We start from the raw sequence: 23387 nt of genomic DNA, 5'->3' as shown, positions 1-23387 counted from the left end.
GAGGAAAGGAGGGGTAAAGGATGTCAGACCTCCTCATGTTTATGATCACCTGATCCGAACAATACATATGACAGAGCGCTTTAAATACAATTGCAAAATGACCCAGAATATGTATAAACAAAAGAGTGAAGAGGAAAGAAGTATTTATCATGCTCATCCATGTGCATTACGATGCACTATATCCACTGCACTACCGGCCCCAGACATTGTCATCTTCCAGGTCTCCATAGTCCCAGGTATGTGTTTTCGGACTGATATCTTCAGCATCAGGTTCCAGCAGCTTTGTTTGCTCGGTCGTGGTTTGAGTGTTTTCATCTGCATTGATGGTGGTGGGCAGTTCATCAACTGGATCACCGGATGGCCTCCTGCAGGGCAAGTCAGCAACGTCGTACCATGTTGGTATGTCAAACGAGTGCACTACGTACTGGAAGTATTTGTGTTCCGGTTCGACTGCAACCGATCCAAACGTTCGTTGGATGTGCTCGCGCTCTTCGTTCTCCGCCTCCCGGTCTTCCACCACCAGATCGACCAACTGGCTGCGGTGTGAACCTTGTGACTTTGCCGAGTCCGCACGCTGAGGTTCTGGTTTGACACGATGCTCTCGCCTTGAAGACTTCGAAGAACGGCCTTCACCGGCTCTAGGGCCATCACCCGATGCGCTGATTTTTCTGCTCTTCTTCGCTTTCTTCACCAGCTGTGGTTGCTGGGTAGAAGAATGGGGAGCTGATCTGGCTAGTTGTTGGTCTCTCGGGACTATGTTGGCAGTGATTACCGGATACTAAGGCAGGTTAGCCTGAGACGTCACTTTGACTTGTGTTGACGAGCCAACTTACATTAAAGTCCCCGAATTCTAATTCTCGGGCTTGGGTGAACAGTCTTTCGTCGTCATCATCCAAGGCAGCCTCTCCCGACGCACTGTGCGAACGATATCGGTCAAGAGTGCTGCTGCGTCGATTGCTGCTACTGCTGCCTTCGGACCCGGCCAGCAAGGGAGTCCGGCTATTGATTTCCCCCGGCCTGGGAATCCAGTATTTTGCTTTTCCACCACGCTCATATCGCATGCCGTGCATAACTCGCCTCACTCTTGAGTTCGACTCAGCATGTGCCATGATGTGGTCGCCCGAATCAAAAAGCCTATACCCGTAGTTCTCGCCGCGCAAGGTTATCTTGGTGTCCTCGACCAGATCTCTTGCCCCGAAAGCATCACGCAGAGCATACTTGACTGGCAGGCGAGCCGCGGAGATGGTCGAATCGGCATAGTCGTGCCAAGAAAATGCATACCAATGGGCCACTGCGAATATGGGCATTTCAAAGCAGGTCAAGCTGTCTTGAATAGCAGCTGCGAGGTTGTCCGGAGTATAGTCTCCCGTGCCGTTCGGTAAAGCTCCCAACCACTGGAGAATTGAGAGAAAGAACCCTTGCCAGTATGAGGCAAAGATAATTAGCTTGACACAAAGAAACTTGGGGACCGGCCGAAAAGGCGCTAGGTCGTGATGAAGGCAAACCCAAAACAACGCCAGAGAATAAAGACTGATGGTAACGCTAATATTGTACAGAATGCCAGTCCAGAGGTAGCCAGACGACAACCCCAGGTATCCCTCCTTGTAGGTATCGGTAGCTTTCATGACGATGGAAACGATGGCGAGAATGGGCTTGAGCCATGTATATTGCAGGATGCCACGCTTCACGGCAAGAAAGGTGTGCGGATCGGATATATCAACCTTGGGCAGGCAATGATTAAGTGGCCAGGCATGTTGAACTGGCTGACGACCATGCATCATGATGATCACAGCCCTTTCGCCGCCTAGGAAATTGATGAGGAGTTGGAAGAATGTGTAGATCGTAAAAGCCTAGGAACCCAGCCCGTTAGTGTATAAGCTACCGGTGTCCAGTAATTGGAAATACCTCATATACATCGCGAATAGGTGCCAGCCATAGGGACGCCTTCAATGATATGATACTGGTCCAGGAAGATATCGCGTATATTGGGACCCTGTTAGAATAAGCGGAGCACAGGCAGCAGTCACGCGGAATCCGACACTGACATCAAAAGGATGCGAACGACATATCGTTGAAGGAGCGGTTTGCGGTAGTTTTTCCTGAAATATATAAATCAGCGCACGAGGTGGGAGCTTATAGGTCGCAGCCGTACGTCTGAAGCCATATGGACCTAGTGCGGAGACACGCTGTTAGTATAGATCTGCGAAGGAGGAGAGATGCTGCATTCTTACACAAAAGAGAGCAATGTAGCAACTAGAGAAGAGACACCGGCGACTATCACTGCAGCCCGAGCTAAGCTAGAGCCAGTACCACCAGAGGATGAAGCTGTCACCATTGTCGCAATGACTCTCGCGGTACTCGACCGCGTGCGCTACCCACAGCTGGATCAAAGCATGGCGAGGAAGAGACGAGCTTTGGAGAGAAGAGAACACACCCTCCAGTATTCGCAGGTGGGTGATCTGAATCAAATTCACAGCCGAGGGATGATAAGATTGACAGCTGGGCCGTGAGCACCGAGCAAGCTGCAGGAGTTATGGAGCTTGATGTGACGCCGCGTCTGGGAGCTTCCCCGAACGGCTTCTCCACCGCCTTCGGACCTTCTTCATTGCTCGTCGATGTCATGCTTGGAGTTTAGGATGTTATCATCGTTGGATTCATTTATTTTTGGCTTGCTTGTTGTCGTCCTTGGGAAAGCAGTCTGATCTTAGCCGCCATGTTGGAGGCTATCAGCAACTGCCCCAGTATCGCGAAATGGCCGGTTCATCATTCACGACTTTGGCCTTGACCCCAGACCCAAGTTTCAATTGGTAAGGGCTTCGCGGTGTCGAGTGCGCCTTTGCTGACACCCTCCCAGGTTCTTCCTTCTCCAGATTGTTGTCTCTTGTATTCTGTAAGTGGATCAGTCTTCTCATCTAGGAGCATTGGCTGACGCGAACGTTGCCTAGTGTGCTTTTCTTCTTGCTCTATTTCAACCGCCTTTTCGCGACTTTGTTATCGTACGGAATACGAGCCTACACATGGCATTACTACCGAGCCTATGTCGATATAAATGCGCTTCAATTCTCCTTGCTTGGAGGGAGAATCTTCTTCAAGGGAATCCGATACCACGGCGTGAACGAGACAATATTCATTCATGGAGGGTTTATAACCTGGAACTTTTGGAAACATGCAGTGAGGCGTACAGATATCTCGCAGCTTGGCTCTGGCACGAAACGCGCCGGGTCTCCAGGGGAAGCCGAAGATGCCGGTAGCAGGAGCGATAGCATCGGCGACGAAGGAGGGGTTGACTGCCCCGCTACCTTGCCCTGTCGAATCACGGCCAAGCTCTATGGATTGGAGTGGTTTATCTATAATCGGACTCCTGCATATGACAGTATCCTCGCCGGATTCAAGCCAACAGCTTTGAACCAACCACCCGACTTTGGAAGCGCATCTGATGATGCGAGTTTGAAGGGTCCTCAGCACGCCGCATCCTTCACCAATGGATCTACGTTTGGACAGGCGCCTGTCGCTGGCGACGGGCCTGTTCATAATGAAACGACCGGGAAGGATAATGCTGCTGCCCAGGAGGGAGACAACTTGTCCAGTCTGCTCCAGCTTCTGCCGTTGAAACTTGAGTGTGACAAGGGTGCTATAGTCATGGGCAACGAATATACAAGATCTGTTTTAACTACGACCTTTGACTCCGCAACTGGTCTAATCGAGGCCTGCGCTGCTGCAAGCTCACTGGACCTATATCGGCAAGTGTTCAGTTTAAAATTCAATCACCCCGTCATGCAAATGCGACCCAACCCAGATTACAAACAAAGCCAACTGGATGCCGCGAAAGGACTAAATACAACGCGGGACGAGAATCTTGGAACGGGCAGAAAACGAGACACTATTTTTAATTATCAGTTTCAGAAGCGCAGGGTCTGGCACAGCGTTCGTGACCTTATACCATACTTTCAGACTTCAGTTGAATCATTCCACGTATCCGACAAGCGTGCTGGCACAAATGCAAGAAATCCAGTTGACGCCAACCGCGACTCGCGCTGGGTCGGCCTTTCCCGTTACTTGGACCAAGGCAGCCAAGATGATCACTCTGAATGGGACGCCATAGAGTACGGCAGATTTTCTACAATTTTGGATAGCCCCAGCATGACTGTCATATACTCTTGGGATATACCTGGGACTGTCAGGGCACAATCAGTTGAGGAGGGGATTCCGTCCGAGAAGCACTCGGACATTAACGGCTCGGCTCCACCAGAATGGGGTATTGATGTGAAAATTGATGGTGGAATGATCAACTATGGGCCCTGGGCTGACAGAGAACGTGTCGGACTCCAAAACATCTTCTTTCCTAATGCTTATCGGAATTCCCGGCCTGCCGAGCCTCTGCGCCCAGGACAACCAAGACAAAGCTCCACATTCAGGTTCAGAGTCGAGTTCGATAAAGAGACAGTCCTTCGTATCCCCACGCGAGAGCAGTCCAAAGACTGGCAGTGGAAAGGCCGTGGCGATGCAGTACGAGGTGCATCTAAGCTCAAGAAGCAACAACGCCGGAAGCAGGCTCGCGCTGCAGAAGGCGAGAAAGGTAATATTGGTCCTGATATTCGTCCTTTTGGATGGTTCTCACTTCGTATCGCTGGAAATTCAACTATGAACTATTCTATGGCTATGGTGGCTGGGAGGTCAGGTTTCGCAAGTCAGCTTGACCTAGACCTTCGCGAACCGAAGATGTCCTCGAGTGTTAACCACGCTCTGTTATGGACCTGTCCCAAACAGCTCATAACCTGTGACCTTTCAGTGCCACTTTCATGGAAATCTCTCCGTTCCTGGAAATTCGACGTTGAGAGCCAGGATATGGAGATCTTCTTATTAAGGGATCACATTTTCCTCCTGACGGATCTCATCACAGATTGGGGCTCTGGTCCTTCTTCAGAATACTACACATGGGTGCCGTTTGTCTATGACCTGAACATGTCTTTCATCAATATCCGACTATTCGTCAATGTCAATGACTCGAACATCGTCAGCGATCCCACTGATCTCAGTGACAATCGTATGCTTCTGATCAAGGGCAAGAAGCTCACCTCCAACACCGTCATTCCGCTGAACAAGTACTGCGCCGAGCAAAATGCTGTGGACTTCGACGTCAGTCTTCATGATGCTGAAATTGATTTCGTAGCCCCAATGTGGGACACGCTGCACACGTTCCTGAGGAATAAAACCACCGCGAATCTGGAAACACTGACCATTGGCGGCTCCTATAACTACTTCCTTTCTACCTCCCTTGAACTGACAGATACTCTATTGCTCCATATGCATGGCATCTCCCCCAAGTTGTACATGTTTGGTTTTCTCATCAAGTCTTTCATGACAGTCAAAGAGAATTACTTCGGCGAGGAAGTGCATTTCAAGACCCTTGAGGAATACCAGGAGAACGCTTACTCTGGAGACGCTTCTGTGACACACAATGGAATCAACCCGAACAAGAAAACCAACGACCTAGATGTCGTATTGCACGTCACTGTCGACAGTCCATGTGTCCTATTACCAGAAACCCTGTATGATGATCACAGTTACGTGAGGCTCACTGCTCCTTCTCTGGAGATTGATTTGAGATTCACGAACTACTACATGGATATGCAATTCTCCCTTACTCCTCTCAAAGCTGCCCTGGAATCACATTGGGAGGGTAAAACCCCCAAAGTCACTGATACACAGCTCTTCCTTGATGGTGCTTCAATCTATGGTCACCGCATTTTCGGTTTGCCACCTACGGAACCAACCTACGTCTGTAACTGGGACTTTGACGTTGGGAATATCATCGGCGAATGTTCGCCCAATTTCTTGGCTTCCCTGGGCAGTGCTTTGAAAAACTTCGATTTCTCTTTTGACAATGAGGAGAATGCACTTCCACCACTATTCCCTATTGCTCTCCACGATGTTACGTTTTTGCGGGCTCGGTTTTCTCTGATCCATATCTCCGTTCTCATGGAGAAAGACGCCCTTATTCTGCGGTCCAACACGGTAACGACTAGGTTTAATGATTGGGCGAATGCCAGGTTTTCAAAGCGCATGGCCCTGCTTGTTCCAGATTTATCGATTGCCGCAGTCGATCGCACAAACCTTGGCAAGTCTGGTTACATGAACTCGACAGACGTGACCCCGCTAGCTCTGTTCCAAACTTCCATAGAGTTGAAGATGGCTCAACGGCGGAGCGACATTGCGGAAAGCCGGAGACTCCAACAGGATCATATCAAGGCCCATGATCAGAGAACCCAACGGACGCCCTGGCTTCTCTTTGACTGGGACAAAGTCGAACCAGATTCACCGTATCCGGATCATGGCATAGCACCCCCGCCAAATATTGCCATACCGACAATGCCTGAACCTCTAATACGAGAATCAGAGATGTTGGATCTCTTCTCACGAGGAAAGAGCAAACCAAGAAGTTTTCTGCTGCCTTCAGACAAGTCAAGCACTGGAAGCAAACCAAAGAAAGAGCCACGCAGTCTGAGCGAAACTCGGAGTATGTCATCGCCGATGCGTCAGTATCTGGGATATTCGAGGCGGGCCGGAGATGATTCAAGGTATAGCTCACAACGAAGTGCAAGGAAAGCATCCCAACAGGCCTCTGCGCACCGTTCAAATGCCTTTAATGTCCCTGGTTTTACTCTGCATCGGATCAAATTGAACACGTCCCAGCTCCCATCCAGTCAGGCATCGAGTGTTGTTGTCCCACAAGCAGACCCTTCTCCCCCGATTTTTAACTCTCAATCTTCACCATTTGAGAATGACGGTACAACTCATACAAACTTCATAATCGATTTACCCAAAGGAGTAAGAGGGATCTGTACACCAAGGTTTCTGTTTATTCTCTCAACATTACTCGAGTCTCTGGAGCTGCGACATCCGATTGAAATGATTGACTCCTTGCAAAAGGACATTATCTCGGACATCATGGCCTCCGAGAAAGCATTAGCAAAACCAAAAAAAGCCGCAAGTTTTGATGTTCGAAGCCCTATAATTTCGATCGAGTTAGTCAATGACTCTGAACCTTCTTCCGATGCCAACGAAGCCAGCTTCCGGGATGAATACAGGCTAGAGGTGACTCGTCTGAATACCAAATTCAGAACAAGGGTTGAACGGCAGAAGGACGACCTTCTCACGGGAATTGATACATCCATCACTGCATACGCCGCAGCGGAAAGTCTCTCGCTGTCAGTTGGAAGTAGTCAAACAGATCAGTACCGAAAGAAGTCCGAAGTCAGCTGCTCTCTGGGAGACCTACATTTCTGGATTGTGACCTCGCCGATGACAAGGTCAAACTTACAGATTCGAGCCATCGACACGGTCACTTCGACAAAGTCCGTTGAACAGCTCGCCTACCTGGTCCGTCGTACAACTACTATGCTTGACTCTGCCACATCGACTTTTCGACATATCTCGCTACGCCGTCATAAGCGAATGCGTTTCCTGGTATACAACCTCACCCAGTCAGCTTCTGGTATAGCGGACCCGGCGTTCTTGACCCGTATCTCCCACATCCTTCGAGTCGCGCCCAAGCATTTGCGACAGCACGATTCCTGGAAAATTCTTTCCCGCATTCGGAACGTCTATAACAGCCTCCCGGTTGAGCAGCAAGATGGACTGATACGAAAGTGCTTTTCAAATGATATTACGCTTCTTCCTAATGCCAAGAGCGTTGTTCTCTCTAGCTTCGATCAATGGAGAGCCTGGGATTTGGCCCATGTCGACAAGAGTTATGTAATGCGGCAAATATGGGATTCATCAGAAATCAAACCCGAAGGCAAATCAATGGCCTGCATTTCCTCCACCGTCAAGATTTTTCGCTTTTCCATCGATCCTGGGCCCAGGGAGAGTGATCTCGTCATTCAAGACCTTTCCACTGTCATGACGTCCGATTCGCGACGAAGCCTCCCAGATGGGACGAGTAAAGCCTCAAATCCTCTCGTCACCGTGGAGTCTTACTGTGCCTCTGTCAGTCTTCGGCTAAGATGGGAGCTTCTTGACCTCGTCGAGGGACTTGTCAATTCCATGTCCACCATCACGCTGGACTCTGTGGCATCGGATGAAGTTTCCGAGAGCGAAAGATCACAGCAAACCGAGTTTCAGTTCATCTTTGGTACTGACTTAGGAGCTTTGATAGTTGACGGCATCAACCTGAAGTTGGTCCTTGCCAGTAAAGCCCTCAGAGGATCAATTGCCACGAAGCCTCTTGACCTTCAAAGCACGAGCGCGAGCCTGCTAATAACCTCTGGAACTTCGTCCGTGGAACTATTTAATGTCTCGAAGGCTATGATGCAATGGAGGTTTACGAAGCCGCATATCTACTGTTCTCGAGCCACGGAAAAATCGACCGATGAGATGAAGCACGATTGGAAGGTTGCGGTGTCTAGTCAGAAGCTAAGATTTGATATGCATGAGGATCCGTTAAGTCTCGCCCATACAGCAGATCGGGTTATAGACGACGAAATCCAATGCTTCCACCAACTCATCGATAGTCTGAAGTCGCCAGCTTCTCAATCTCTTGACGACAAGTCTGCAGACAGAAAGCCATCGCACAATACGTTTCAAGTTGCAGCATTCTTGGATGGCTATCGCTTGAGCTTTCGCATATTACCCTCTTTGGAGTATGTTATCCACGGAAAAGTAGCGCGAGCTTCCATAATTTCCAAGCTTGAGCCAAAATTTGAAGTCGACTTTGACTTGAAAGAGAATCATCATGCCTTCCTATCTGACGAAGGCAATAATTGGCAGCCACTATCGGAACTTGGTATACCGCCAATCAACGGTCGAGTGAAGGCAAACATGTTACCCAACCGGACAGAAATGGAGGTCGATATTACCATTGAACTGATAAAACTGGAGGCCAGCGCGGTGCGAAGTCTCTTGGGCGTCCTCACAAGACCGGAACTTTCGCACCTGGTATCTGACCTCAAACAGAATGTGGAGCACCTGGGACTGCATGCTCGAGAAGTGCTTGACCTTGATGAGCCATCACAACGAAAGGATGCGTCAAACTCAGTTTTCCTCTACAGAGCTCGAACAACAATGGCTGGAACCAAGATACACGCAACCGCGCCTGGACTGAGTGGCAGAAATTATTCAGCTGACATGAGCTTTAACCTCGGAATGGTACGCATGCGTATCAGCAATGGTCTGGAAGCTGGATACCCGACGGAATATCCCGAGTTCCAAGTCGACACCTCTCGGATAGTTTTTGATCTAAGCAAGAATGGTACTTTCAGTGCTCGTTCGTACTGCAGTTTCGCCGTCGATGCTAAGATCAAAGGGACCTCTACCACGGATGAAAATGGAAAGACTTTACAAGATTTCCATCTAACCAGTAGAAGTTGTGACATTCAGCTCTTCCCGGAGGCGGCAGCGCTGCTCGTTGATGTGGCTGCTCATATACAGGAGAGGATGAAGACTTTAGATCTCTCCCATGAGGTCAAACGTCTAAAGAGGTTGGGACACCGAGTTCATTCGCAAACGAAGCCGAAAACTCCCGAACTTCCTAGTGTCCAGATGCCCAATGACGGGACCACTGGTGATGACCTTTTCGGCGCCATATTTTCACTAGCTCTCAACAACATCCAAATAGCCTGGAACATGGCCACCTATGCCAATGCGCCACCCGACCGCAAACCCGATGACTTGGTATTTTCTATCAAACGCGTGGATTTGTCAAACAAAAAGACGACTGCTGCTAAGCTTCGGATCGAGGACGTTCAACTCCAGATGGTGCCGATTTCAGGTGATAGGAGAAAACGCGCACTGAATTCCGCATTGTTACCGGAGTTGGTGTTCAACGTGGCTTACTCTTCTACCGCTGAAGACGTTCGCGTGGCTCTTCAAGCTGCGGGGAAGTCACTGGATATACGAGGTGCATCGGATTTCATCCTCCCAGGGAACATGATACAAAAGTCAATCGCCTCTGCTATCAAGATTATCCGCGATGCAAACTCTATCGTTGTGTCAAAACCATCTGACGGCAACACAAACACGAAACAGCGTTCTTTGTTTGGGAATAAACGCCTACGCTCGGTGCTAATTGACGTTGATTTTGCTGGTGCTATTGTTACCCTACAAGGAAGACAGAACAACGACCAACAAACGCATCTTGCCCCTACCCTTCAAGGACCTAGAGCAGCAGAGTCGAAATACAGCAAGTTTGCCCGAGATGATGCCACAGCCACCGCAGCATTGCGGGCGCCGGGTGTTGCGCTGAAAGTCCAGTTCGAGGACAGCGCCACCGAAGACTCTACACTCAATGCAGAGCTGAAGATAGATGCGTCCAGCAATGTCTTATATCCAAGTATTGTGCCCTTGATGAGACAGATGTCGGCCACAGTAAAAGAAGTCATGGGCGAGCAAACGAAACCTAGGAGACCATCCAATACAATGATGATGCATTCGCAGAGACTAATGCAGGAGGCGCCCCTTGACGGCAAGGACCCTGCCTCAGTACTCGGCCGGTGCAAGCTGAACGTTGGTCTCTTGATCTGCAAGCAAGAGTTTAGCTTGAGCTGTCAACCTATCGCTCGAGTCGCAGCTACCGCGGGGTTTGAGAGTGTCTACGTCGCAGTCAATACTGTCCAGTCTGATGACGACGAACGGTTCTTAGCGCTTTCAGTCGTGTTCAATGACTTTGGAGCGTCTGTGAAACACGTATACTCCAACGAGTCAACTGCAAGCTTCGAGGTGAATTCGATAGTCATGTCCTTGATGAACAGCAGGCACCTGGGCAAATCAAAAGGCATCTCGGCTGCGTTACGTGTGAGCCCAATGCAAGTTATGCTCAATGTGAGACAAGTCCAGGATCTCTTACTTTTCCGTGAGATTTGGGTACCAGCAAATGAGGCTCTGGAATCGAGTGCAAACTTCGAGGCACAGCCGACAGAAACCCAGGCCTACATTGTGCAACGCTACCAGCAGGTGGCCTCGGCACCAGCCTTTCCATGGAACACGACCATCTCAATCGAGAAAGTGGCAATTCAGCTGGATATGGGATCAACGTTGGGTAAAGCGCAGTTTGCGATTGATGACTTATGGCTATCATCTAGCAAGACCTCCGTCCGCGAACAGATCCTTTGTATCGGCCTCAAATCTGTTGGGATCGAAAGCAAGGGCAGGTTGAGTGGCTTGGCCGAATTCCAGACGATAAGGGTGCGCACTTCTATCAATTGGCCAGATGATACTGCCGAGGTCAAGACGCCTTTGATCCAGGCTTCGATCTCGTTTGGTCAACTTCAGGTTAAGGTCTCGTTTGACTACCAGCCTTTTCTTATTGCGCACATAGCATCCTTTGACTTCCTGATGTACAATGTCGGAGGATCTTCTGATGAATCAAACGAGCGACTGTTTAGTATTCTGGACGGAGGGCAGGTACAAGTGTTCATAACCACATTGACTGCGTCACAGTCCCTTGCATTATACCAGGCGTGGCAGAGACTCATGCAAGACAAACAATCGACATACGAAGCGTCATTAAGGGAGATTGAGAGGTACCTGCGCCGGAAAGGCTCTGTCTTCTCCGATCGAACAGAAATGCCGTCCCAGAAAACGCCAAAGCAAGTGGAGGACAAACCGGGAGTTGCGCCAATCTCTCTGCAAACCGGAGTGGTGGTGACGATCCACACAGTCAATATCGGAGTCTTCCCCAGCACCTTTTTCGATAGCAATGTCTTCAAGCTGGAAGCCCGCGAGGCCCAAGCTCGCTTCGATGTATCACTGGACAAAGGCAAAATTCACAGCGCTCTGGGCCTCACTCTCGGACAACTGCGTGTTGCCCTCTCTCCAATTGTCCGGTCTGACCCGGTCGCAATCGAGAAGCTTCTCGTCAACGAGACTGCCACCCGCGTGATAGAAACCCGCGGCGGAACAATCCTCAAGGTTCCCCGCGTCGTGGCAGGCATGGAAACATGGCAAGGTCCCGGATCCAACCAAATTGAATACCTCTTCCGCAGCAGCTTCGAAGGCAAAGTCGACGTCGGCTGGAACTACTCCCGTATCAGCTTTATCCGGGACATGTGGGACGCGCACTCCCGCGCCCTGGCTTCACGACTCGGCAAACCTCTCCCGCCCTCGGCTGTTCGCATTACCGGCGGCTTGAATGCAGAAGGTGGCGGGGACAAGAGCGACCAGCAGGAGAAGATCACGGCCGTCGTCAATGTGCCGCAGTCCAAGTATAACTACCTGCCGATGGAGCCGCCGGTTATTGAGACGCCACAGCTGCGTGATATGGGCGAGGCCACGCCGCCGCTCGAGTGGATCGGGCTGCAGCGGGATAAGCTTCCTAATGTTACGCATCAGATTATTATTGTGACGCTGTTGGAGATTGCGAAGGAGGTGGAGGATGCGTATGGGAAGATACTGTGGTCTTCTTGAGCTTCCGGGGGTTTGAGCTGTTGCTTTCTGTTATACATAGACTGTGAATTTTGTATATATACTACTAGTTTCGCGATTATACCCAGTTCTTACTGTTATGCAACGATCAGCTCACTGCCTTGCAGAGTACATACAGTAGATACCTCAACTGAAAAGAACTAAGGCAGCGTCCACCAAACCTAATATGGAAATATTTTAGGGCGGCTAAGAGCTCAAGCTAAGCCTGTTTGAAACAGTGAATCCAAGTTACGGAGACTGACCAATCAGATGCTGTGATTGTGCAAAGCTTTCAAAGCTTTCGACGATTAATCAGCGGCTACCCCACTAATGCCCCTCACCAGGGCTGCGGAAATTGGCAGCGCCGCGACAAAGCGTGGGTAGCTTTCTCGACGAGGTAGGTTCATCTATGGAGTGGCAACTGGCAAGATGCTGATTTCACCAAGGTCAGATGATTGGCTGGGCTGGTGTTCGAAACAACAGCGGTGTGCCCGAGGGCAGGGCCTGTCAAGTAGATTATCACCATGAGTTGGATGCTTACCAACCACAGTTGCATTGCGAAATTTCCATGGATAGCGCTGATATCAGCTGGGAGGTGACTCTTTTTGGTGCCCTTGAAGTAAATTCGGAGTCAAGGTTGAGTAGGTTTTACAGTGAAGTTAGGATGAGTGTAGACTGCCTACCGGGTGCCCGATCTCATGATGTAAAGCCGGTACACTCGTCAGCGGGAGGGAATGCCACCAACACCAAAGCTGATAAATCATTGAGACTGACAAAAAACAGTCATTCTACAATAATCAGAAGTCAATAGTATGACTACTCTGTATTTTTGTGTAAGTGAACTTGACTGTAGAATCCGGAGATAACGGAGGGGCACAAGCGGGTTGGGTGGAAAAACGCACATCTGGGAAGAATTGGACTCGGGAAAAAAACCAACCACCGGCGGGCCCCACGACCACTAAGACTCGCTTGCTTTCCCTCTTCCCTTTCCCCTCCTCCTCTCTCTCCTCTCTTCCATCCCTCTACTCTCTCAGTCTCTCCCTCTGGAGCAGCGCACATAGGCCTCATCCCATCTCAGGTCATCTTCAGGTCGAGCTAGCTCTCGGTCCTGGTCTTTTGTGTGTCGTTTCCTGCTTATCTTCTTTTCCTCTTCCCTTTTCTTCCCCTCTTCCACACAAACCCCGCCTCCAAGGCTTCACAGAAAAAAACACCGCCAATATGGTCAAGTACGTCGTTCATCCTTCGCCACCAAGATGGCAATCCCCAAGATGAAATTGACCTGCTTGCTAACTTGCTGTTCCATAGCTTTACTATCGAGGAGGTATGCCTTTCCCATCCACCTATAAATATCCGACGGCGCCCGAAGTTATAAAAATTTTTCTTATCGGGCTGGGAGACGATATGGTACTAACGATGACTAGCTCCGCTCCCTCATGGACCGCAAGGCCAACATCCGTAACATGTCGGTCATTGCTCACGGTTCGTACTTCCCCGCTGCGGAGACTGTGATGAGCTTTGTACTGAGTGCTTTCTAGTCGATCACGGAAAGTCCACCCTCAGTGACTCTTTGGTCCAGCGTGCCGGTATCATTGCTGCGGCCAAGGCTGGTGACGCCCGTTTCATGGACACCCGTCCCGATGAACAAGAACGTGGTATTACCATTAAGTCCACCGCCATCTCTCTTTACGCCAAGTTCCCCGATGAGGAGGATCTTAAGGAAATTCCCCAGGCCGTCGATGGCTCTGAGTTCTTGATCAACTTGATCGATTCACCTGGTCACGTTGACTTCTCCTCCGAAGTCACTGCTGCCCTCCGTGTCACTGACGGTGCCCTTGTCGTCGTCGACTGTGTCTCCGGTGTCTGTGTCCAGACCGAGACTGTGCTCCGTCAGGCTCTTACTGAGCGTATCAAGCCCGTCCTTATCATCAACAAGGTCGACCGCTCTCTCCTCGAACTTCAGGTCGAGAAGGAAGACCTCTACCAGTCTTTCCTCCGTACCGTCGAGTCCGTCAACGTCATCATCGCTACCTACGAGGACCCTGCCCTCGGCAACGTCCAGGTCTACCCCGAGAAAGGTACCGTTGCTTTCGGTTCCGGTCTTCACGGCTGGGCTTTCACTGTCCGCCAGTTCGCCGTCAAGTTCGCCAAGAAGTTCGGTGTTGACCGCAAGAAGATGCTTGAGCGTCTGTGGGGTGACAACTACTTCAACCCCAAGACCAAGAAGTGGACCAAGACCCAGCCCGAGGTTGACGGCAAGCCCGTTGAGCGTGCTTTCAACATGTTCATCTTGGACCCCATCTACAAGATCTTCCAGCTCGTCACCAACGACAAGAAGGACCAGATCCCCGCTCTCCTTGAGAAGATCGAGGTTAAGCTCGCGAACGACGAGAAGGACCTTGCCGGCAAGCAGCTCCTCAAGACCATCATGCGCAAGTTCCTCCCCGCTGCTGATGCTATGCTTGAGATGATCTGTATCCACCTTCCCTCTCCCGTCACTGCCCAGAAGTACCGTGCCGAGACTCTGTACGAGGGTCCTTCTGATGACGAGGCCTGCATTGGTATCCGTGACTGTGACCCCAAGGCTCCTCTCATGCTGTACGTCTCCAAGATGGTTCCCACCTCTGACAAGGGTCGTTTCTACGCTTTCGGTCGTGTCTACGCCGGTACCGTCCGCTCCGGTCTTAAGGTCCGCATCCAGGGTCCTAACTACGTCCCTGGCAAGAAGGACGACCTGTTCATCAAGGCCATCCAGCGTACCATTCTCATGATGGGTCGTTTCGTCGAGCCCATTGAGGATGTTCCCGCTGGTAACATCGTCGGTCTTGTCGGTGTCGACCAGTTCTTGCTCAAGTCTGGTACCCTCACCACCTCTGAGGCTGCTCACAACCTGAAGGTCATGAAGTTCTCCGTTTCTCCTGTCGTGCAGCGCTCCGTCGAGGTCAAGAACGCTGGTGACCTCCCCAAGCTTGTCGAAGGTCTCAAGCGTCTCTCCAAGTCCGACCCCTGTGTCCTGACCATGATCAACGAGTCTGGTGAGCACGTCGTCGCCGGTGCTGGTGAGCTCCACCTCGAAATTTGCTTGAAGGATCTTGAGGAGGACCACGCTGGTGTTCCCCTCCGTATCTCCGACCCTGTCGTTTCCTACCGTGAGACCGTTGCTGGTACCTCCAGTATGACTGCTCTGTCCAAGTCGCCCAACAAGCACAACCGTCTCTACCTCACTGCTGAGCCCCTTGACGAGGAGGTCTCCAAGGCTATTGAGGAGGGCAAAATCAACCCCCGTGACGACTTCAAGGCTCGTGCACGTGTCCTTGCTGACGAGCACGGCTGGGACGTCACTGACGCCCGTAAGATCTGGTGTTTCGGTCCCGACACCACTGGTGCCAACTTGCTCGTTGACCAGACCAAGGCCGTCCAGTACCTCAACGAAATCAAGGATTCCGTTGTCTCCGGTTTCCAGTGGGCCACCCGTGAGGGTCCCATTGCTGAGGAGCCCATGCGCTCCATCCGCTTCAACATCCTTGATGTTACCCTTCACGCTGATGCCATTCACCGTGGTGGTGGTCAGATCATCCCCACTGCTCGTCGTGTCCTGTACGCTGCTACTCTGCTTGCTGACCCTGGTATCCTCGAGCCCATCTTCAACGTCGAGATCCAGGTGCCCGAGCAGGCCATGGGTGGTATCTACGGTGTTCTTACCCGCCGCCGTGGTCACGTCTACACTGAGGAGCAGCGTGTCGGTACTCCTCTGTTCACCGTCAAGGCTTACCTGCCCGTCAACGAGTCCTTCGGTTTCCCCGGTGAACTCCGCCAGGCCACCGGTGGCCAGGCCTTCCCTCAGTCCGTCTTCGACCACTGGGCTGTCCTTCCTGGTGGTTCTCCTCTTGACACCACCACTAAGCCTGGTCAGGTCGTTACTGAGATGCGTAAGCGCAAGGGTATCAAGGAGGTTGTCCCTGGTTACGAGAACGTAAGTTTCCTCCCCACTTAAAGGTGTCACTCTCGGATGTTAACTTTGTCGATAGTACTACGACAAGCTGTAAAAACGTTCCACGCAAACTGTCTAGGTTCCCGGTCTGTTTGGACTGAAATTCTAGGTTTATGAGATTGATGAACGCAATACCCCGCCAATGCTAAAAGGGAGACATCCGTCGCAACCAAAATTAAATCGACAATATGCAGCTTAATGTCGTATGGGTTTTCGAATAACTAGAGCAGTAGAAACCGGTGTGCTCATGCATTTGCTATGGCCTTTGCTTTTTATTTCCATTTGTTATGTTTACGACTACGAATTTTCTAGTTGGACACGAAAAATATGATATTGTTCAAGTTCATTTGCTTCAAGTAGATACCAGCGTATTCTGAGACGCTCTTCTGCTTTTCGCGTATGAGTGACTCCAATAACCAGACCGAGGGGCTTTGTAGTTGTAGGTTCCCATCAGTCACGTGACCCTATCCGCATTTTGGCACGCATCGTCGAGCTCGGGTCCGCAAGCTCGCTTTTTTGCTCTTTTGCTCTTGCGTCATTGTTATCACACGCCCTCCTCTGTCTTCATCCTCTCACGCATGCAATGACCTGATCTTGCGCCAGATTATATTATCCTAAGCCTCGCCACCTAAGCGTTGCAACCTACAGTCGCCGGTTCATTTCCGTTCTGCTTGCTCAGGCCCTGCTGCGTTACAGACGTTCGCGGACCCGACTTACACCGTTCAGCTCTACCGTCTTCTGAGCCCACCGATCGCGGCAAAATGCAGCTTACGGAAGACCAAGCGGAGGAGGTGAAGAATTGGGTGGTGAAAAAGCTAGAAGACATGTAAGGCGGTCCCGTCTAGTCTAGCGCGCAGTTGAAGAGTCGATGAGAAGGAAGTCTCTTTGCTAACCTTGGGGACTAGCTCGGATGCGGACTCGGACGTGCTTGCAGATTATGTTTTGGCTCTTATTAGATCTGACGCACCGGATGAGGAGATTCGAAAGGCCTCGGTTGAGAATTTGGAGGACTTTTTGAGGGAGCGTGAGTTTGACTTAACCCGGCGTTTTTGCGATTCTAGAGAAAATTAGTCGTTAGCTGACCTTTTCTCTGTTGTGTAGACACTGCCGAATTCGTTGAAGAACTGTTTGCTACGTTCGCACCGAAGCAGCCGCCCTCGGCACCGGCGCAGCTCCAAGCTCCTCAAGGCCCGGGTTTCGCCCAGCCATCTGCGCAATCGATCCCACCAACAGGTCCCGTGAACGGCCCGTATGGCACTCAAACGCATGTTGACACCTCCAACATTAGCCGCAAACGCACGTACGATGATGGCTTCAGCGAGGAGCACGGACACGAGGGCGTCCCGCATCATCGGCAATTCAAGAACCCGCGTCGAGGGCGCGGCGGGAGGGGTGACTGGATGGGGAGAGGTGGCCATGCAGGCTCCGGCCCTGGACAGTTCCCGAATCCGTCTGCCGCTGGGTTCCCGGTCATGCCTCCGGGGTTCCCTGGGTTTGACCAGAATGATCCTATGGCGGCCATGATGGCCATGCAGAGTATGGGCTTTCCGCAGATGCCGGGGATGCCTCCTATGCCTATGCCGCCAGCGGGTGGTCAACAGCCAGATCAAATGGGGCCGAAGAGCTCGGAGAAGTGCCCTTTCTACGAGACGCAGGGAATCTGTTATCTGGGTGCTGCTTGCCCGTATCAGCATGATACGGTGCCGGGTGCGTCGAAGGATGATGGTAAGCACGAACGCCCGTCTTGAAGAGTTGCACATACTTACCGTGACCGCTTCAGAATATGATCCGAAATCATCAAACATCGTTGCAGACTTCAGGCGCCGGCCAGACGGCCCAATGCGCGGGAGTGACAGAGGCCGTGGCCGTGGTCGTGGCAGCGATAGGGGCGGCTTCAATAATCGTGGGCGTCGATCAGAGTTTTCTTCTGCTGGCCCTAACGACGACCCGTCGGTGAAAACTATTGTTGTCGAGCAGATCCCCGACGACAAGCTTGACGAGTTCACAGTTAGGGATTTCTTCTCGCAGTACGGGGAGATCACAGACATCTCGCTGCAGCCATACAAAAAACTAGCCTTAATCACCTATGTCGACCATGCTACAGCCAAAGCAGCCTGGTCCAGCCCAAAGGTTATATTCGACAACAGATTCGTCAAGGTCTACTGGTATAAATCCAAGGGTGACCGGGGCCATGATCAACGAAACGGCTCCCGCGAGGAATCCCAACCGTTTGACCCCGAAGAATTTCAAAGACAGCAAGAAGAAGCCCAGAAAACATATGAAGAGAAACTCAAGCAGCGCCAAGAAACAGAAAAGGCAAAGCAAGATCTAGAGAAACAGCGCGAAGAACTGCTCAAGAAGCAAGAAGAAGAGAAGCAGCGCCTCCTACAAAAAATAGGAGGCGCCGCCTCATCCGGCAGCGCAACCCCAGACGGCGGAGCCGCCAAATCCCCCTCTGACGAAAACGCAAGCGAACAGACCAAGCAACTACGAGCCCAGCTTGCGGCCCTTGAAGCCGAGGCCAAGAGTCTAGGCCTGGATCCCAACAACACAGGCTCCCCACCATTCCGCGGCCGGGGGCGAGGTTTCGGCGGCCGAGGCGGCTACGCACCACGTGGCCGCGGCTACGACCCCTCCTATCGCGGCTCCTATCGCGGCCGAGGCGGGTTCGCTGCACGCGGCCGCGGTGGCGTTCTGCGCCTCGACAACCGTCCCAAGCGCGTGGCCGTCTCAGGCATAAAGCCGAACTCCGAGCAGGATGAGGCGTTCCGGCAGTTCCTTATTGTAAGTACACGGATCCTAACAATCACCACTCTCGTACTGCCCCATTACATTAACTAAGACACCTATAGCTAACAACAGTATCCAGGGAATCGGCGAATATGAATCCATAACGCCTAACCCCAGCGAGGAAGACTCGCTCATCGTCGCCTTCAAGGAGCGCTACCTCGCCGAGAAATTCATGTTCGGCCGACGCAATATCCCTTCCGTCGGAGAGGTGCAGCTCTCGTGGGTTCCGAACCCCCCTATCTCTCTCCCTACGCCGTCTTCGTCAACAGGTCAAGCACCCGCAGTTACGACGCCCGGTGGTTCGGGTTCGGGTTCGGGCCTCGATGCTAAAGATGAGGATATGGGTATGAGTATGAGCATGGATACGGATGGCCCAGCTGACCAGAATGGGGCTGGTGCTGGTGGGTTTCGTGGGAAGGATGCGAATGCTGAGGTTGATTATGATGTTGCGGAGGTGGAGGATAGTTGGTGAGGTGATGAATGATATTTACCCTTTTTGTCTACCACATCATCTATCCGCAAACCATTCCTGCCATTATGTGGAGGATTTAGTGTATAGCTGATTGTCTAGCTGTCTATGTTGAAAGTTGATTTATTATGTAGAAATATCGAACTGAGAAGCGCTGTCCTCGGTATAGATGCAATTGACAAGTCCATGCTAATCTATCTAATGTGCTGTTCTATTGCGTCTCGAGATAGTTACCACATACTCCCGCAAATGTATTTAATGACCGACACCGACAGGTAATCTGGGAGTAATGCTAAGCTTCACTAGTTCATATTCTGTGGAACAAGCTCTACAGTGTACCCGTCCTAGTACCCTGTTAACAGATATTCGCAAGTAGGGACTTGAAGAAGGGGGAAGAGGAGAAGAGGGGACTAACCGGATCCGCCACGAAGGCAATCTGATCAAAAACAGTCTTGTAGTTAGGATGGATCTCACCAACACCAACACCGCGCCCTTCCTCCCACTCACTCAACGGTATACTTTCACGAGTCGTAACACCCAACTCCTTGAGAACCTTCACGCCCTCCTTCCTCAACCGCTCCAGGGTCCGCGGGACATCCGGGACCGTGAACCCCAGATGACCAAATCCCAAATTGGGGGGCACGTTTCCTGTTGAAATTTCAAACCCACCGTCTGCTTCGGGCTTTTCAGACCCGTGCACGTGGTACAGTTCCAGGAGACCTAGGGTTTGTGTGAGGGTGCGCGGGTCCGCGACCTTGGCGGACCAAGCGGGGATATTTGCGCGGTCTGCGGGCGTCTCTGGGTACCCGAGGTAGTAAATTGTCCAGGGGCCGCAGTTCATGGTGAATACTGTGCGCATGCCCATGAGGTTGATGTAGAAGTGGAGCGAGCATTTGGGGTCGCGGATGCGTAGCATGAAGTGGTTTAGCTTGGAGCCGGCCGTGGGGTTGTTTTCCGGGAGCGCGGGGTCGGTGTTGTGCCCGCCGGGGAGGAAGGTGCCGACCTCGAAGGGGGACGGGGAATCTTGAGGGTTTCTCATTTTGTTATCTGGCGGTTTTGTTTGGTTCTTTACCGAGTTCGAAACTGTAATGGGGATGTAGATAGTTGCGAATCAGCCACTTAGTTCGCCGGAGGAGAGTAATAGTCAACGTAAACGGCTGGACGTCGCTTCCAGAGAAGGTACGAGAGGGCTCAAGAGTCTGAGGTGTATCTTCATGAGCGTCTGGGGAATCCGGGGAATCAGCGGTATTTCTACCATGGAGTATTTGTGGGTAACCCGCTGTACCGATAGCGGCAGAGGCAAGATTCAATGTGTAAAGGGCCCGCGTTGCGGCTGGCTCCGTGGGGGATCCCCGGGCACCAAGGTTGGTCACGTAGCTGGAATAGGAGTATGGGAATCGCTCGTCGTGTTGTCCTAGCATCTTGGGACAGCGCTTAGATTCGAAAGGATGTAATCGCTTCTCAAAATGGCCGTCTGGGGACAGTTTCATCGAGAGAAAGCATTGATGCGACGGAACTAACCCATCATAACTCTATACAGAATGGCAAGCTCATGGCATGCTAGGCTTCATATTGACCACACGGTATATTCCTAGCGCACTATCGCTCTAGAGACGTTCTCAGCTCGATCTGGCCGACCCGACGTATAATTCGCATCGTCATCACTATCACTGTTCATTTGATCGAGTATCCGATCAATATCGTCCCCAGCTTGTGTTGCACGGTTGCTCGGAAGGTCTGAATGCCCGCTGGTTTGACTGGCGTCGATGTATTGCAATTGGGAGCTCTGTGAAACGTTGTTGTCAACACTCCTAACATCCTGGTTGCGCTGAGAGTTTTGAGAATTCGTGTGATATCCCGACGTTCCTGGGCTAGACATAAAAAGCAAAGTTTCGATAGCATCTTGCTCCATTGAAGAGCTTTGAGAATTCTCAGAGAGACCGTTGTACTGGGATAGGTTGCTGAGGGTAGAGTGCCGAAGCGGTGGTGTTTCAGGCACCCGGTCGACGTCAGAATCCGTCTGGAACTCGTGCTGTGAACGGTGACGACCATGCCGAGGAAAAGGCTCGTAGCGCGAGACGCTAGGGATGTTCGGATTTGGACGACGCCGCTGGCCGCTTAAACGATTCGGACCGGTGTCTGCAGATGGCGCCAGTCTTAAAGGACCTGCTTGTTCTGACGATGAACGCCGGAAGTGTTTTTGCGGATCTGATTGTGGCTGCGGATATAGATCACTCGTTATGCTTGCTAGAGTCGGCTGCGCACGAGCTTCAAGAGGATGAGGGTTGGAGGTTGCGGGAGCATCCGGCGCGGAGACAGTACTGCCATTCGGAGAACCATTCGCAGCGACGCGCTGATATTCAAGATCGTCTATAGACAGCGGTTGCCCGGCTTGAGACAATGTTTCCACCCTGAGAACAGGGGTCGAACTATTCTTCTGCAACAAGCCCGTTGGCAACTGGTTTTGTGTCTGTGAGTGCCGCTTTTTCTCAATTTTTGCAGCAGCATAGGATAAGCGCGTCCGCAGTTGAACAGAAAGCTGGAGATACGTTAGTGACCATTGATAAAATATGAATGCGGGAGGCTTACTGCAGCAATTTTGGAACCGCGCGGTCCAGAGCCTATACTTTGAGAGCGACGCCGGCCAAGGACGTCCAGACCCGACATATGGCGAGCATCAGGTGGGTTTTGGAATGTTCTCATGTAACCAGACGCTTCCAGTCCTGCAATTTCATTCTGCTCAGCCACATCCGAGTCACCCACCATCTTTAGACCAGTGTCGTTCGCTACGCGCGGCTTCTCTTGCGAGGATAATGATCCTCGTAGAGGTGACGCTAGAGATCGGTGCAGCCACTGTTGGGATTCTTCAGGGATTTTATCGGCACCTGCATGCATGTTCGAGGCTGCATCCAAAGACAGGGGTCGTACATCCGGAGATCGTCTGGAATAGTGCTCCAATTCGTCTGGTATGTTGAAATTTGCATTTGTCTCACACCTATAAGAGTTTTTAGAGTTTTGCACGGCATGGCGCCTATCAATTTGTAGCGAGCCATCCATGATTGCCACAGGATGGTGACGTTCCCCGTTCCCAAAATTGACGGCGCAATACGCCAACTCTTAGGGGAGTTCACGGAGGTTCGCGATTCAGATAGGCGTCTCGAATAGACCTATCCGCTGAGTGCTGGTAAGTCCGTCAATTGATCAAAAACCAGGATGTATGAGAATATGGACGGAGTGGTCCGTTCGTCATACCCCGGATCGACGGCGTTGTCGCGGGAACGTGCAAAGATACCGGGGAGCCAAGCCACCGGCAATTGACTCTCGCAGCTCCTCGTACAGTATGCTTCAGGGTGATCTGCTGCAAGGAGCATGCCTCTAAGTTCTGCACGCGCGGGCCCTTACAGCGGTGTCCAGGAATAAGCTGAAGCTGAGCGCTTTGGCGTATTTCTCCACTTGAAGCTGTTGCGGGCTCATGGGTCAGGTTCGGGTACGGGGCGAGGAGTCAGGACTGGGGAGGGGGGAAAAGAACGCTCAGGGCATGACGTTTATGTATGATCACGCGCAGAATATAGTTATTTTGATTGAAGATGTTGTATTCAACCTGGACTGCTTCCTGTGGGAGAGTTGTTGCTTGTTCGTCTGGTACTTTAGCCACCCTCAACAGTCCGACACGTGCGATCGACGCGTCGGCGCCACGGTCACGTGCCGTATCGCTTGATGCAGACGATGGAGATAGCAAGA

General features: G+C 51.5%; 5 protein-coding genes across 5 annotated transcripts; 2 read left to right on the top strand and 3 right to left on the bottom strand.

The window, feature by feature from the left end:
- Positions 1 to 18: 18 nt before the first annotated feature.
- BDV17DRAFT_251683 (OSTA/TMEM184 family protein) lies at positions 19 to 2527 on the bottom strand. Its single transcript, XM_073756456.1, has 7 exons — positions 2232 to 2527; positions 2153 to 2170; positions 2046 to 2099; positions 1906 to 1993; positions 834 to 1850; positions 426 to 778; positions 19 to 365 (listed from the first exon to the last, which is right to left on the bottom strand). Exons 1-7 carry the CDS (start codon positions 2333 to 2335, stop codon positions 191 to 193), a joined length of 1809 nt encoding a protein of 602 aa, XP_073620177.1. The 5' UTR covers positions 2336 to 2527; the 3' UTR covers positions 19 to 190.
- A 224-nt stretch (positions 2528 to 2751) lies between these two features.
- Positions 2752 to 16442, top strand: BDV17DRAFT_287013 (putative fermentation associated protein (Csf1); the record flags this gene model as incomplete). The annotated part of the gene is made up of 7 exons (XM_073761064.1): positions 2752 to 2807; positions 2855 to 2890; positions 2946 to 12374; positions 13705 to 13720; positions 13821 to 13878; positions 13935 to 16369; positions 16425 to 16442. The coding sequence occupies 7 exons, from the start codon at positions 2752 to 2754 to the stop codon at positions 16440 to 16442; spliced, it is 12048 nt and encodes a 4015-aa protein (XP_073620176.1).
- Positions 16443 to 16993: 551 nt separating this feature from the next.
- On the top strand, positions 16994 to 19825 carry BDV17DRAFT_107053 (CCCH zinc finger and RRM domain protein). The gene is made up of 5 exons (XM_073753788.1): positions 16994 to 17213; positions 17293 to 17411; positions 17489 to 18112; positions 18168 to 19171; positions 19257 to 19825. Exons 1-5 carry the CDS (start codon positions 17149 to 17151, stop codon positions 19647 to 19649), a joined length of 2205 nt encoding a protein of 734 aa, XP_073620175.1. The 5' UTR covers positions 16994 to 17148; the 3' UTR covers positions 19650 to 19825.
- BDV17DRAFT_107054 (putative lactoylglutathione lyase (Glo1)) lies at positions 19826 to 20961 on the bottom strand. Its single transcript, XM_073753789.1, has one exon. The coding sequence runs from the start codon at positions 20683 to 20685 to the stop codon at positions 20002 to 20004; it is 684 nt and encodes a 227-aa protein (XP_073620174.1). The 5' UTR covers positions 20686 to 20961; the 3' UTR covers positions 19826 to 20001.
- Positions 20962 to 22910, bottom strand: BDV17DRAFT_107044 (uncharacterized protein). Its single transcript, XM_073753787.1, has 2 exons — positions 22236 to 22910; positions 20962 to 22185 (listed from the first exon to the last, which is right to left on the bottom strand). The coding sequence occupies exons 1-2, from the start codon at positions 22701 to 22703 to the stop codon at positions 21238 to 21240; spliced, it is 1416 nt and encodes a 471-aa protein (XP_073620173.1). The 5' UTR covers positions 22704 to 22910; the 3' UTR covers positions 20962 to 21237.
- Positions 22911 to 23387: the final 477 nt, after the last annotated feature.

This window comes from Aspergillus undulatus (genome assembly GCF_047715775.1).
Source record: "Aspergillus undulatus strain CBS 261.88 unplaced genomic scaffold BDV17scaffold_3, whole genome shotgun sequence".
Classification (NCBI taxonomy): Eukaryota; Fungi; Ascomycota; class Eurotiomycetes; order Eurotiales; family Aspergillaceae; genus Aspergillus; species Aspergillus undulatus.
The sequence above is the reverse complement of the archived record's forward strand: the minus strand, read 5'-3'. Positions and strand labels throughout refer to the sequence as shown.

Coding starts and splice junctions, on each gene's coding strand:
- BDV17DRAFT_107054 (XM_073753789.1), bottom strand. CDS start 20,685: ATGAGAAACCCTCAAGATTCCCCGTCCCCCTTCGAGGTCGGCACCTTC.
- BDV17DRAFT_107044 (XM_073753787.1), bottom strand. CDS start 22,703: ATGGATGGCTCGCTACAAATTGATAGGCGCCATGCCGTGCAAAACTCT. Junction 22,186..22,235: donor GCGGTTCCAAAATTGCTGCA/GTAAGCCTCCCG, acceptor ACGTATCTCCAG/CTTTCTGTTCAACTGCGGAC.
- BDV17DRAFT_251683 (XM_073756456.1), bottom strand. CDS start 2,335: ATGGTGACAGCTTCATCCTCTGGTGGTACTGGCTCTAGCTTAGCTCGG. Junction 1,994..2,045: donor GTCGTTCGCATCCTTTTGAT/GTCAGTGTCGGA, acceptor TTATTCTAACAG/GGTCCCAATATACGCGATAT. Junction 779..833: donor TAGAATTCGGGGACTTTAAT/GTAAGTTGGCTC, acceptor AACCTGCCTTAG/TATCCGGTAATCACTGCCAA.
- BDV17DRAFT_107053 (XM_073753788.1), top strand. CDS start 17,149: ATGCAGCTTACGGAAGACCAAGCGGAGGAGGTGAAGAATTGGGTGGTG. Junction 17,214..17,292: donor GTGAAAAAGCTAGAAGACAT/GTAAGGCGGTCC, acceptor CTTGGGGACTAG/CTCGGATGCGGACTCGGACG. Junction 18,113..18,167: donor GGGTGCGTCGAAGGATGATG/GTAAGCACGAAC, acceptor TGACCGCTTCAG/AATATGATCCGAAATCATCA.